This window comes from Dipteris shenzhenensis, chromosome 14 (genome assembly GCF_047967505.1).
Source record: "Dipteris shenzhenensis isolate YYH24624 ecotype China chromosome 14, Dip_SZ_1.0, whole genome shotgun sequence".
Lineage (NCBI taxonomy): Eukaryota > Viridiplantae > Streptophyta > Polypodiopsida > Gleicheniales > Dipteridaceae > Dipteris > Dipteris shenzhenensis.
The window spans coordinates 2,903,947-2,918,172 of NC_141609.1; the positions used below are offsets into that span (position 1 = coordinate 2,903,947).

The window sequence follows — 14,226 nt, forward strand, 5'->3', positions numbered from 1 at the left end:
TGCAGAATAGAAACAGCTCCGTCACACACTCAATGATGCAGACCACACATGAAAACCTTACTCAAAAGATAGAGCATAGACACCATATACAAGAGAGAGAATGAGAGAGAGAACTCAGATGTATTCCTCCACCAAATAGTGGGCAAAACTCAGCTCAAGGTGAGCACAAGATAACCAGCAAGGGGCTGGGCAAAATTGAGACTCTCTGTAGGCTAACTCCTGCTCTGCGCTGCCTCTTAGGCTTCAGTGGCTGATGGAGAATGAGGGGGGCAAGGGGCCCCTTTTATAGGGGGCGGGAATGGCTGACTTTTCTGGTCGGTTTGCAGGCCGACCGGCCGACTTGCCAGTCAGCCTATTTCTGCCCCAACCAACCTCCCCTGGGCAGCCTACATAAGGGGCTGCCAGGGGGTTCAGTAGGGCTTGCTGTCCCTGCCCTTTGTGGCCTTCTTCCAGGCCTCTATCCTGCTGTCCTGCAGCTCAAAACAATCCCCATTATCCCTCCCCCTCACAGTCATATCCCCCCCCATGTCCTCCTCATATGGAGGCTCCAAGGTGGGACATTGACTTCCAAGTTCCAACACCCCAACCAGTCTAGCAAACTGACCATGCCCAGACAGAGCTGATCACTCTTCCAGCCAACTTCTCCATCCCACTCCAATCCTTGTCCACGTGAAGATCACCTTGATTGCCCCGTGTTACACACAGATGCAAGAGTTCAGAGATGAGGCCAGTGCTAATTCTTAATATCAGAGACTCCTTTTGCACATTGTTTGTATGTACATGGCTAGCTAGGTAGCTATTTGGAGCAGCATGTAGGCTCTCAAGACTTCTACATTGTTTCTTCTCTCTTTCTTCTTGGACACTTGTCAAGCCAGGCCAGCGGCCATGTATGCAAGTACAGTATAGGGATTGATTAAGCCCCTCACATTCTCATACCTATCAGAGGAAGCACACAGAGTCATGTAGTAGAGCTTGAGCTATTGTGGAGCATTTCAGACGATCACCTTTCTGCAAAGGATTTGGACTTACGGATCTGTGAATGGCCTTCTAAACTTCCTGGGTCATTTACACATATTCTTGCCAGATACACAGGGATGGGGCTTCAGATGTCAGTATGCACAAGTAGTGACAAGGTTTGGCATCATTGAGGTTATGTTCCAGAACTGTGTGCTGCCTCCTTCAACATCAAGGACCTTCCTTTGGCTTATGAATGAATGGTCATCCTTTGAAGGTACAGGGCCATGATTCAGCATCATCACGCCTACATTCCTGATGCTGTAACAGCTTTAAGCAACCTACTAAAGATGAAGGAATATTTTTCGTTATTAAAAACATTGCATAACATGCAAAATATTTAGCAGTTAGAGTTTAACAGAACTCTCAAAGTCTTTGAACTCTGTCGCCACCAACACAAACCTTTGCAGTCAAGACAGATGTCTTCTCTTCGGAGGCAGGGTATTCTGTCCACGATTCAACGTTTGTGCTAATTGTGCAAATTGAGGAAAATTTGCGAGACTAAAGTTGGGCTCAGGTTCTATCTAAACAAGTACTCGGCATCGGACGTAAGATTGGCTGTACGTGGTGGAGATCAGATCAATATGTAAGATGACAAGCACGTGACTCGGAGACCATGATTTTTCAACAGTGTCGCCGACACACAAGCTCTGACTCTCAGGAACACAAAGCAGCCAAAGCCACCCTAATTTGCTTTCGAAACCAATGGAATTTTCGCCATCGGCACCTTTGTGGATCATCAGGCCCTTCACTTGCTGAACATTAGAAGCACGACAGGCGAGTGTGGTGTAGGAGAGGGAGAGTTAGCATGAAGGCTGCAACGTCGCAGCGAAGTGGCCGATCGTCAACTACGAATTGTGAAGACTAGACTATCGCGTTGTATATGCAATTTGCGCCTTACCCCTAAAGCCTGCATTGTTGACTAGCACGTCGATTCTACCAAAGGCCTGCCAGGCTTTTTCTACTGCAGCGTCGATGTCGGGCTCGTTGGCGGAGACGTCCATCTGAACGATAGCAGATTCAATGGGCGACGGTTGCAAGCCGTCTGTCGGTAAAGATTTGATCTCTTCCACGAGACTTTCAAGGAGCTTTGTTCTCCGAGCTGCAGCGACGATACGGCAACCTCTTCGTGCTAAGCTCAAGCAAAATTCTCTGCCCAAGCCGGATGAGGCACCGGTAACGAGGGCTACCTTGCGCTGGAGGTCCTCCAGAGCCTGGGGAGTCTTCTCCATAGCTTTCTTGGAAACATACACCAATCGACTACAAAATATAACAACACACACATGAACAAGCTCCTGAATTCCATTCCTGAATTTTTATGTTACGTAGTTTGTCATTTCACGGTGATGGTGGTATATATATATATATATATATATATATACATACATATGGGAACATTCTTATTCTTCTCGAAAATTTGCCCGCATTTACTATCCGGTGGTATCTTCTAGAAGTATTTTTAGCGCATCTAAGTCGATTTCATAGCCCACAAATTCGTCAATTACCTACAAGTCATCATCTCTATCCCCCCCCCCCCCCCTAACATCGTTCCGCCGAGGTACCCATTCCAAAATTCGCTCAGCGCGACTCAACGAAGTTCGTCTTATCAGTCTTTGGGCAACCTATAATATAGAGAAGCAAATGGTCTGACCAATAAATGAAGTCAGTTCTTGTGTATTGGTTCGTGCTCGAGAAATTTGTCCAAATGTGTTCAATCCTTGAACCGTGGACTGTAGTACTTATTGCTTCTAGTCATGAATTGGTCTAGTTGTAAGGAATCACAACTGCTTTTGTTTAAGTCAATGTTGAAGTCTTTAGTTATATAGGTATCAGTGTTGTACGTAATAAATGACATGAGTGATTCTAGGCCTTTTATGAGTACTGCAGTTCAGGTTTTCAGATGTTTGTAAATGTTAACTAATACCACCACTTCCTACACTAAATTTGTTAAGAAAATTGTAAGTAGGCATTGAGCTTCTCCTTGAATGTAATATTCTTGTTTGTACCTTGTAGGGTTGATTTATAGTACATTGTAATGCCTACCGTCTCTTCCTTCGCAATGTGCATTCGTATGTGGTTAAACCCTAGTATGGTATGTGCATTCGTATGTTGCACATGTGTCTCTTGCAAACAAAGTATTGATGTAGACATGATGCTTGGGCAACTTTGAATATCTTTCTTGTGAGTGAGTATCGATCTTCTGTTTAGTGATTGAATGACATGTTGTTGGTTATGTATGTTGGAGAAGTCGATTTGTTCGAGTTTCCATTGTGACTCATTTCATAACCGATCTATCTCTTTTGCACCATTGTGTCAACCTTGATATGTTTTTCCTCAATATTATGGAGTACGAAAAGTTTTGTCAGATCTCTAACTCTTGATAGAGTTGTGTAAACTAATCCGGTGAAATGCAAGTAAGCCCATTAAGAGTCCTTGCGAACGATGTATTGTACGTGCTGAAGCACGTTGAATGGGAATTTGTGTTTGTGTGATTGAATTAATGGAGTCCATGTTTCAGGTGTGTCGTCGTCATAAAGGTTTGTGTGTTTCAGTGCCTTCCAATTTTGATGTCATTGAATTAGATCCAAACTACTGGATGTTTTTTGTTGTCATTGTAGTGCATGAAAATTCCATCAGCCCCATTCACGAGCTTGTCTTGAATGTGCAAATTTCCAAAACAAATCTCCACAATCATTCCTACCTTCGGTTGTAGTTTTGTGTGCAACCCAGATGTGTTTTTTGGGTCCTTTGATGCGCATAATATCATTTTGTTTTTATGTCGCTTGTCCATTGCATGTAGTACGTGCTCTTGGCCTTGAACAATGTTGAAGACCTTGTTATTGTGTTTGTCTTTAAGAGCGTTTGTGTAAAATAAGTGCGGTACTTTGTGATTTCCATGGGATGGTGTCTGTATTTTACATTTAATTGAAGCAGATCTCGTTCAGTTTGTTGTCCTACTCTTATTTTGTTAATCATGTCAATGAACTGTATGTTGTTCTGTCTCATGGATTTAATCAGTTCATAGTACATTACTTTTTCTCTCCATATGGATGGCATTATTGCAAAGGATGTGTTTCTTTGTGAGAGAATCCAACTATCTTTTGTTGGTCTTGCTTGGCAAAGATCTCCACATAAGAGCACATTACTCCTCCAAATGGTTCAGAGTTAATCTCCCTCATATGCATGTGAGTGGCAATGAAGGTGTTCAATCCAATTAAAGAAATTTCATCAAGAACTAGCAATTCCAAATTTCATCAAGAACTAGCAACTCCAAATTTTGGTTTAGTGTTGAAAGGCTTTGCAATGTCTTCGTTGAAAGGCATGTGTAGTTGGACATGAGGAGAGGTGGGTATAATGCAGAGCAAATTGTTGTTCCACCAATGTTGAAAGCTGTTTTTCCTATGTATGCCAGCAAAAGTACTCATGGGAGTTCTATGTTTGTGTTCTCTTTATGGGAGTCATGTCCTAGCAATGCTTGCACTATCACATGTAGAGCGTAAGTTTTGCTTGTTCCCACGTTTTCTAATAGGAAAAGAACAAATTGTTTGTTCCCATATTTTCATTTTTTCAACATAATGTCTTGCACAATTATACGTTGTTCATTGTTTAAGTTATGAAAGAGTTTATGACATTCTTTGCTTTGCATCATGAGTTGTGTTTTGGGTAGAATTTTCTCAGTGTTCCTCTTCTCACTTAAACCTTCCATTTCCATACCAATATCTTATTGTTCTTGATGTTCATTTTGTACTATTTTTTAGATGAGATTGACGTCGTGTCACTATTTATGGTGATTTTATTGTTGTTAGTAACATTTTATTGAATGTGTCTCTATTACATTCAATGGTTTGCTTGTTTTCATTGTACATGTCATGCCATTTCGGGATCTCTTCTATTAGAGAGTGTTCAGTTATGATGAAAGGTAAGTACAAGATCATTCTTCTCTGTAGTGGTTCTCAGGTCCTTATTCTTAATGTACTTATTACATCGTATAATATTTGATTTTCTTCTCTTCTTCTTTGTTTTCTCGTCATGTGTGTATTCGCTTGCGAATTGAGCAAGACAAACTTGTTGTACGCGTAGTGTCTTTTTTGATGCGTAGTGATAATGTCTTCAAAGAAAATCTCAGTGCTTTTCGGGTCCATCTTCTCTAATTGCCACCTTCATTTTAACAATAGTGTGTGCCCATCGAGTGGGCTATTGTTTATGTTAGTGTGTCTTCTAGTGCTCCTTATATTAGATTGCGATAGCAAAAGATAGATAGCTTATTAAGCACTTATGTGTTGAGTGTTCAGTATTGTGTTTCCTATTCTACAAACGCATCCATTGGCTAGGGTCTTAGATATTATACTATCATTTAATGCTTGCTTAACTTCTTCTTTGGTGGCTCTGTCTTCCTTTGCTATGTATGAAGTGCAATAAGTGGCAGCACCATGCGGGTTTAGAATGAATTGTATGTCTATGTTAGCTCCGCAAACCATTGTTTTTGTAGCATGAAAGTTGTTTGTGAAAATATCTATTGGGTCTCTTCTCAAGAAAATTGTCGATTCCTTTATTTTGGACCTTAGTGTTGTAATATATTCTTGTTCTGATATGTCCACATGATGTAAGAATGTGTCAAAATCCTTTGACGTGATTGTTGAGTCATATAGTGTAGATTCTATTTTCTTACTTCAAGTGGTATAGAATTTCCGTTGTACATATTGGTAGTCGTAGGAATCCAAATCTACATGTGCTTGTGTGTTTGAATGTCCTTGCACTACAAGACACAGGCCTCTTTCCAACACTGTCTATTGACGCTTCACGAGCGCAGGTGCATGCGCAGGCATGAAGATCGTCAATACGGTTGGCAGGCGGGGAAGTTGTTGGTGTAGATGTCAAAATAGTATTTGGTATGGTAGTCGGTATATATGTCGGTATAGGGGTCTATATATGCTGATCCCTAGATCGACATATATACCGACCGCTACCAACCCTTGCACCGATGCTTTCATCGACTTTTGGGTACAATTTTCCATACCGATGTTTTTACAGAACGTCATTTTCAAGGGTCCGAAAATAATTTTGGACCACAAGTTTTGTCATTTGAAAGATAAAAGATATAAGAGTATGTACACCAAAATTCAGATCAAAACACTCATATATTGATAGTGAACTTAACATACAAATTAATGTACAAAATGTCATTATAAAAATGTGAGGTCCAAATTACATATAAGAAGTCTTGTCGATGTCAAAACTATGAATCGGTAGCATTTACATGGACGGATTCATCTTGATCCAAGTCTTGCATGCCAAATATGTTTATCTCAAGGTTTACATACAATTGATCACCTACATCATCATCCCCTATTGTATGTCTACCTAAGACTTGATCCTCTAGTTCACCGGCCTCTAGTTCTCCCTCTTCTTCCCCAAATTTGTGATCTCCACCTTCCTCCATTACAGTGTCATTATTGTCACCTTCTTCGTGGCCCATATCATCATCTTCATCCTCTTCCCTAGATCCATCAGCATCATTATTTGGATCTTCTGCCAGCATCTCCATATCGATATCCTATCTTCAAAAATATGTTTGCTTTGAGGAGCAAATTGGACCACGTACCACCATCTTAGATCCAAACAATCCGAATGAAAGACCACCTACGTTGAAGATACAAATTAGGTGCTAGTAATTATGCTCATTTATGCTCAAGTATAAAAATATATATATGTGTGAATATCTACCAACATTTGTTTGAAAACTAAGATATTAGCTTTTAATCAATTCATTAGTGTGTACCAGTTCACAATGCTCTAGATGAACAGAAGTATCACTTTCATCGGTCCGGGTCTGGTGGAGTCAATGGCAAAGAAGCCACAGCTGTCTCTCCTGATTGTAGCATTGGCACCATTGTAGATTCTGCCCTCAATGCTCTCCAAGAATTCAACCTCTCACCATTGACAAGTAGCATGGAGGACTTAAGGATTGAAGAACAAATAGCAAATGATGATCTACATCCTGAAGATTACTTTGATTGACACAACCACAATGACAACAACAATGGAAGAAGACACGTTGGCAAATTGGAAATGCCAAAGGACAATGGACAAGGGGCTCCTATCAAATTCCTTCAACTCTTGACACAGCATGTTGTACTGGAGGCAATCAATCAAACAAAACCAAAGCCGTCTAGTTTTTTATGGCAGTAATAGATGAGGCCTCAGAATGGTACCTCAACCTTCTCGTAGAAGAAAGAGCCACATGGGCACTACTATTTGAGCAGTTTATAAGAAGGTTCCAAACAAAAAGGCTATAAGATGACCCCACACTTCAACCGGGAAATATGGAAATGCACAAGAAAGAAAAGGTCAGAACATACTTGGGAAGAATGAAAAGATTAATAGCATTCCGCGTCCAAATGACAAGTACCTCATAGCATGGTTCATCTCTGGACTAAAAAAATCCATTAGCAAGGACATGAAAAAAGTCAGCAACTATGCGCATTTCAGCGACGCTCATGAAGTTGCAATTGACATTGAGGGTGGCATGACCTATTCTGACAATGATAGTGATGACTATAAATCAAGTCATCACGACAAGAAATCTTCGAAGAAGGGAAGCACTGGATTGCACCACCGAGGACAGAGTGGAAGCCATGGCCCTAAGAGTAAACGATGAAATGATGCAAGCCATCGAGCAAACGTTGTGTGTCTCTCAGCCACCACAGTACCCGCAAAGAGAGAATATCTAGTGCCCATACTATATGGCCAACCACACGGCCAATGAGTGCCCAATCCTAAGGAGTAGAATCAACCCACCAAAAGTGGCTCAACCCCCACAGTTATGGTGTGTCATTTACAATGTTGCAGGCCATGATGTAAATACTTGACTCAACTATTGAGGAATCCCAATCCTCGAAACAAAATACCCTATGCACTACATGGATGATGCCAAAGGGCTCATTTTGGTTATGCTAATCAAGTAATGCCCACCACATATCGAACACCCACCAAGTGTTTCGGTTGTGGGGAAACCATTGCATTGTGGAATGCCCACACAAGGGGAACCCCGCTACATTTCAACCTATGTGCAAAGAATGTGGAGTTAGGCATTCATGCATGGACTGCCCACTAAGAGCAAAACCTCAACCAACCAAGGAAGTAAAACCTAATGTATCCCTAGCAAAATCACAATGTGGCTACACAAAGTGTGGTATCACAGCCAATCTTGATCATAACAAGGTAGTGGAAAGAAGCGGCTCGAAAAAAACTCCTTTCCACTCAAAAAGCAAAGAGCCCTCTAGCAAAACAAGCCTCAACAATCCCACAACGAGGCCATGCCCAGCACATCTATAGACACACCCAAGAAACAAAGGAAGCGTACCACAACGCTAAAACTGAGGAAGCTCGTTATCAAGCCTTGAAGCGATGGGTACAATAAGACCAATAGAAATTTAAGGTAGACAAGATAGCAGCAGTAGAGGTTGGAGCACTCTCATCACTAGCATTGACACATTGATTGATCCCAACACCTTCCAAAGGGTAATCGAGCAACAGGCAATACATCCCCAATTAGATGGTACCACACTAGCCAGCTTGATAAGCAACCCTGTCACAATGCCAATTGGAACCTTACTGAGGAGTTGCCCTGCAATGTTGGAGAGTTTAAGGGATGGATAGAATCATCACAATGCTTCCCCCCACCTGAAGAAGAGGAAAAGGTCATTTCAGTGAAATTCGCAATGAGACCCACAAAGCACATGTAGAGTACTTTGCATATTCCATGTAAAGCAATCTAAAAGCGGCAAAAAAATGACCAAGCAGCTAGAAAGAAGTTCCAAAGCATTACCTAACCACTCACAAGCAATGCTAAAGCATTGTAAAAGCACTCACAAAAGCAAGCAGTCACAAAGTAGTGCCAAAGCAATATGAAAGCAATGACTGTTTACAAGAAAGCAATGGTAAAGCAGTCACAAAGCACTATCAAGCATTGACAAGCACACATACAAAGCAATGCTAATGCAGTGAGACCCACAAAGCACATGTAGAGTACTTTGCATATTCCATGTAAAGCAGTCTAAAAATGCAAAGCAATGACCAAAGCAGTTAGAAAGCAGTGCCTAAACACTACCAAACCACTCACAAGTAGTGCTAAAGCACTGCAAAAGCACTCACAAAAGCAAGCAGTCACAAAGTAGTGCCAAAGCAATCTGAAAGCAATGACTGTTTACATGGAAAGCAGTTTTTAAAGAGAAAGCAGTGGTAAAGAAGTCAGAAAGCACTACTAAGCATTGACAAGCACACATACAAAGCACTACTAAAGCAGTGAGACCCACAAAGTACATGTAGAATACTTTGCATATTCCATGTAAAGCAGTCTAAAAATGCAAAGTAGGGACCATGCAGTAAGAAATTAGTGCCAAAGCACTACCTAACCACTCACAAGCAGTGCTAAATGGCACTGCAAAAGCACTCACAAAAGCAAGCAGTGCCAAAGCATACTAAAAGCAATGACTGTTTACATGGAAAGCAGTTTTAAAATAGAAAGAAGTGGTAAAGCAATCACAAATCACTGCTAAGCATTGACAAGCACACATACAAAGCAGTGAGACCCACAAGGCACATGTAGAGTACTTTGCATATTTCATGTAAAGGAGTCTAAAAATGCAAAGTAGTGACCAAGCAGTCAGAAATCAGTGCCAAAGCACTACCAAACCACTCACAAGCAGTGCCAAAGCATACTAAAAAGCAATGACGGTTTACATGGAAAGCAGTTTCAAAAGAGAAAGCTGTTGTAAAGCAGTCACAAAGCATTGTCAAACCAAATAGAAATATAGAAAGCAGTGGGCAACTAGTCACAAAGCAGATATGCAATACATAAAAGCCAAATAAAACAGGGAGTGAGGCATACCAATTGATGAGGCTAAAACCATCGATTTTGTTGCTATGGGAATTTTTTCCAAGCAACCAACCACCCTACAATGTGTGTCTTCCAAACACAGATTGAGGCAATGGCAATTGTATACTTCGGCAAGGGAAACACCCAAAAGAGAGGAGAGGAACTGCTCGAGAAGATGACCCAGAGTGAGAAAGGGGAAGGCCTTTTATAGGCCTATAGTGGCCGACCCAGGGTCTGCCACATGGCCGACCTAGGGTCAATCAAATGACCCCGGCTGGGTTGGTTGACCCGACCAGGGTCAGGCCCAAAATGGGCGGGGCTACTTGCCTTATATTTTGAGCCATGATGACCTACCAAAAAACCACTAAACAGGGGCTTGGTTTGTTGCCAAATAGGCTAGAAATAGGCCTAAGCTAACAGTCTAACCTATCCTGAATTGGACAGGCACACCCACAATATTAGCCCTCTCTACTATGTCTAACTATGAGATTCCATATACTCTAATAAGAGGGAACCATGCAGATGCCCAAAGTTTCATAAAGGTCGCATCCTTTGGGTTGAGGCCATCACCATCCTTCAGACTAGGACTCGACCTTTGGCAACCATCTATTAAAGATGTTGTTATTGGACCAAACCCCCCAAGGTGGCATACTAACTGAGCCACTAACTAGAGTACATAAAGATAGCTATATTCCAGCTATTATTCATGGGGGGTGTACCAACCGCATCTGCGGCTAACAAGTCGGTGACATAAATGCACAACGGTCACCCTGGCATATCACCAATGGAGCTTGATATCTCAATAGGGATTACATAAAAAATGTAACCATCCCACTGGAGCATAAAGCCTTTGGCCAATACCCTACAATAGTGGATGGTGAAGCCGGTGTAAACATTTTAACAAGAGATCTTTATGAAGAATGGGCCCTACCTCCAATGCAAAAGGCTACTTTCAACATCCGCCTAGCCCACCACACTAAAATGAAGCCACTGGGCATCGTTGACAATGTGTCAACAAAAATTGCTGAAAACAGGTTCACTCTCCAGTTTACTATCTTGGATCTTCCCAAGGGAGCCACAACATACCAGATATTGTTAGAAGGTTCATAAGTATGGTATGATGGCAAGACCCCTATATAAGCTCCTAGTCAACTTCATCTAGATAGACGAATGTGAACAAGCATTTGAAACCCTCAAGTGGAGATTGATCACAACCCTTGTCTTAATGGCACCAAATTGGGACATAGAATTTTATGTACATATTGATGGTTCCAACTATGCAGTAGGAAGCGTGTTATGTCCACCTGGCAAACACAACAAAGACTGCCCAATATACTTTGCAAGTAGGCAATTAAATAATGCGGAGGTGAATTACACACAACATAAAGAGAAGCTTTGGCAATGATCTACAGCGTGAAGAAATTTTGGCAATATCTATTGGCTATTGACTTTATCTTCTACACAGATCATCAAGCCTTATTAGATATTGTGAATAGGCCATGTACCATAGACCGGATCACTCGATGGCTTCTAGTGCTACAAGAATTCAGTTTCAAAATTGTGGTGAGAAAAGGAGCTCAACAATTCATTGCTGATCACATGTCACGATTGAGGATAGGAGAAGAGCCAGAAGGAATAGAAGATGACCTACTAGATGCCACATTATTTCAAATTGACGATGTGCCTGACTGGTGTGTAGACATCATTGGGGGGTACTTAATGGTAGAAAGACCACCCCTAAAATGAAAGCAGTGGATGCCAGAAAACTAATTCTAAAAGCTGCACCCTATCAACTCATTGCAGGACAACTATACAAGATGGGCAAGGACCAGTTTTTTAGGAGGTGTGTAATACCACATGAGATCAAGCCAATCCTCAATGAATTCCATGAAGGCATTGTAGGAGGACATTTCCAAGGGGAAGCAACAACAAGAAAAGTCCTCCTCTTAGGCTATTGGTGGCCAACACTTTGGGCAGATGCCTATGAATATGTCAAAAGCTGTGATGTATGCCAACGAACTACTAAACCACAACACAAGGACTTTAATCCCCTCACAATAGTTGTTGCACAATCATGTATCCGCTACACATAATGGCAAAAGCTACATTGCCCATCTATTGGCCATTATAATTGGATTTGCAATATAGCAAGAGAAAGCCTCTTCACTCCTCTCAATACAAGCTATAGAAGACTTTGAAAATTTGATATTATCACTGGAATGGGAATTAGAGCTGCCTCCACCTACTCTCAATGTAGATAAAACATGGATGGACGACAATCCGAACAGGTTCCAGAGAATGACAATGTGGAACTCTGTCAAAGAATCCTGCAACTCAGTTCAGTATCTACCACAATAGAAGGAATCAAGAGTGGAAATCCAAGAGGAGACCATGCCACCCAATGACTTTACAAGTGAGCCAAATAGCATGCCTCTTCAAGAATCACAAGTCAACAACATTGATGACTCCACGACTGTAGGGTCACAACCTCCAATGTCTCTAGTGGCATCATACAGCAGACTACTATTCAAGAAATAGATCAAAATTCCACATGTGCGCATGGGAGTCGATTGTATGTCTAATACAAGAAAGGCAATAGCACATTCTAGATCATATAGCATCATAATCAACAGTGTCACATTTATTTGCTACCATGGCATCAGATAAGCAGGAAAGAGAAATGGAAAGACAGATGCTCCCATTACTCCAAACCAAGTTGCAAAGGTGCCGAGACTTAAATTCATAAACTCAATAAAAGCATGGAAGAGCAAATGCAGCAACAAGTCCTTGCACAAAATGCTCTAGCAGAACCTTGGGCTCGAAAGTCACAAGGAAATTTGAGTGCCCATGGCTACATTACTGTGCAAACCATAAAGGATATCTCGTTCAGAGATGAGCTACTTTGTGAGTATGAATACTAGTATGGAATTGTTAATGATTATGTTAAACTATGTGGTGCAAAATTGGTTTTGATTATATTTAGTACAAGAAAGCAATTTAAAAAAAGGTTTTTATCAAGACCATGTCTCTGAGTTTCATGAGCTCTATTGTGATGGAACAGTGTTTTTGAACACCACATTTATATGATGGATGTCAAAGCTCTACCATAATCCTATTGCATATGTCAATACTGCAATTTATCAACATAGAAACATATGCAAAGAAACTAGGAATATGTACATGAACCCCTTAGGGTTAGGGTAAGGGTTTATTTCATGAACCCTATCTAGATGATACAGTAGAAAGGATGCCTTACAAGCCATGGTTTTTCTCCAAGAAAAACACCTACAACTATCTGATTCCTTGAACAGAAAGGAAGAGGTCGAGTTATCCCTCTCCCAAATTCAAGTTGGTTATGATGATCTAAAAAAAGAAATGGTGCACTTAAAGGCAAGCTTGCTACTAAAGAGGATTAAATCCATGCCACAATGGACATAAACAATGAGTTCCAGAACAACCTCAAAGAAAGTAAACATCAAATTCAAGAACTAGAGAAGGAATGCATAGCATCAAGGGAGACACTTGTGAATGCCAAAGCATAACTGGATGCTCAAGAACAAGAGATACTCCAACTCCGAGTGCTTAATGATGAATTGCTAGGGTAGCCAAAAGCAACACAACAATTCAATAGTCTAAAGCTTGCATATACCTCAACACTGGGTAAGTATAAAGAAAAGTGCATAGAGTTGCAAAAACAAAAGGTAATAATTTCCAAGTTGGAACTTCAAATACTGATTCAAGTCGATGACGATACGGAGGGGACCACACAAGATATGTTACTACAGGGCATCACTACATTATACCAAGAGCTTGTTGCAGTCCTCCACCAAGAGGATCACCTTGATTTAAGATTATGAATTCAGTGCAAACACTTGCAAATCAAGATGTTACATGCATTATTTGGTCTTGATTGGATTAGGCTAGTGAGCACAAATACTCTCCGAGATCTATGCCAACATATGGATGAAGATGAGAGAAATGTATCTCAGTGCATGCAAATCTCAAAAGATTAAAGCATGATGTAATACTGCTATATGAGTGCTTGATGGGAAGCCCCCCTCTTTGGGTAGTAGCCGGCCTCCTATCCTTACTCCAACAATCACCATCAACTTCCATGGGATATAACTCCCAAAAAAAATCATACATTAAAGCTGACAATGCCTACCAGAAGTGACAAAGATCTGCAGAGGAATATGTGATCTACCTTGAATCTAATCTACCCTATCTTGCAACTCTCTTTTCTGATCTTCTCACATCCCTCCCTAACCGTTAACATCCACAGGGTACAGTCGCACATAATGCAAGGTAATCAATGATTAGAGGTGATTAGGCTT

At 41.1% G+C, this 14,226-nt stretch overlaps 1 protein-coding gene across 1 annotated transcript in view; it reads right to left on the reverse strand.

The window, feature by feature from the left end:
• Window positions 1-2,344, reverse strand: part of LOC147894069 (uncharacterized) — a 38,995-nt gene extending 36,651 nt beyond the window's left edge. The window contains exon 1 of the mRNA XM_087384897.1: window positions 1,916-2,344. Within this exon, the coding sequence (XP_087241023.1) occupies window positions 1,916-2,246 (331 nt within the window). The 5' untranslated portion in view covers window positions 2,247-2,344. The remainder of the gene's footprint in view (window positions 1-1,915) is intronic.
• Between the last annotated feature and the right edge of the window lie 11,882 nt (window positions 2,345-14,226).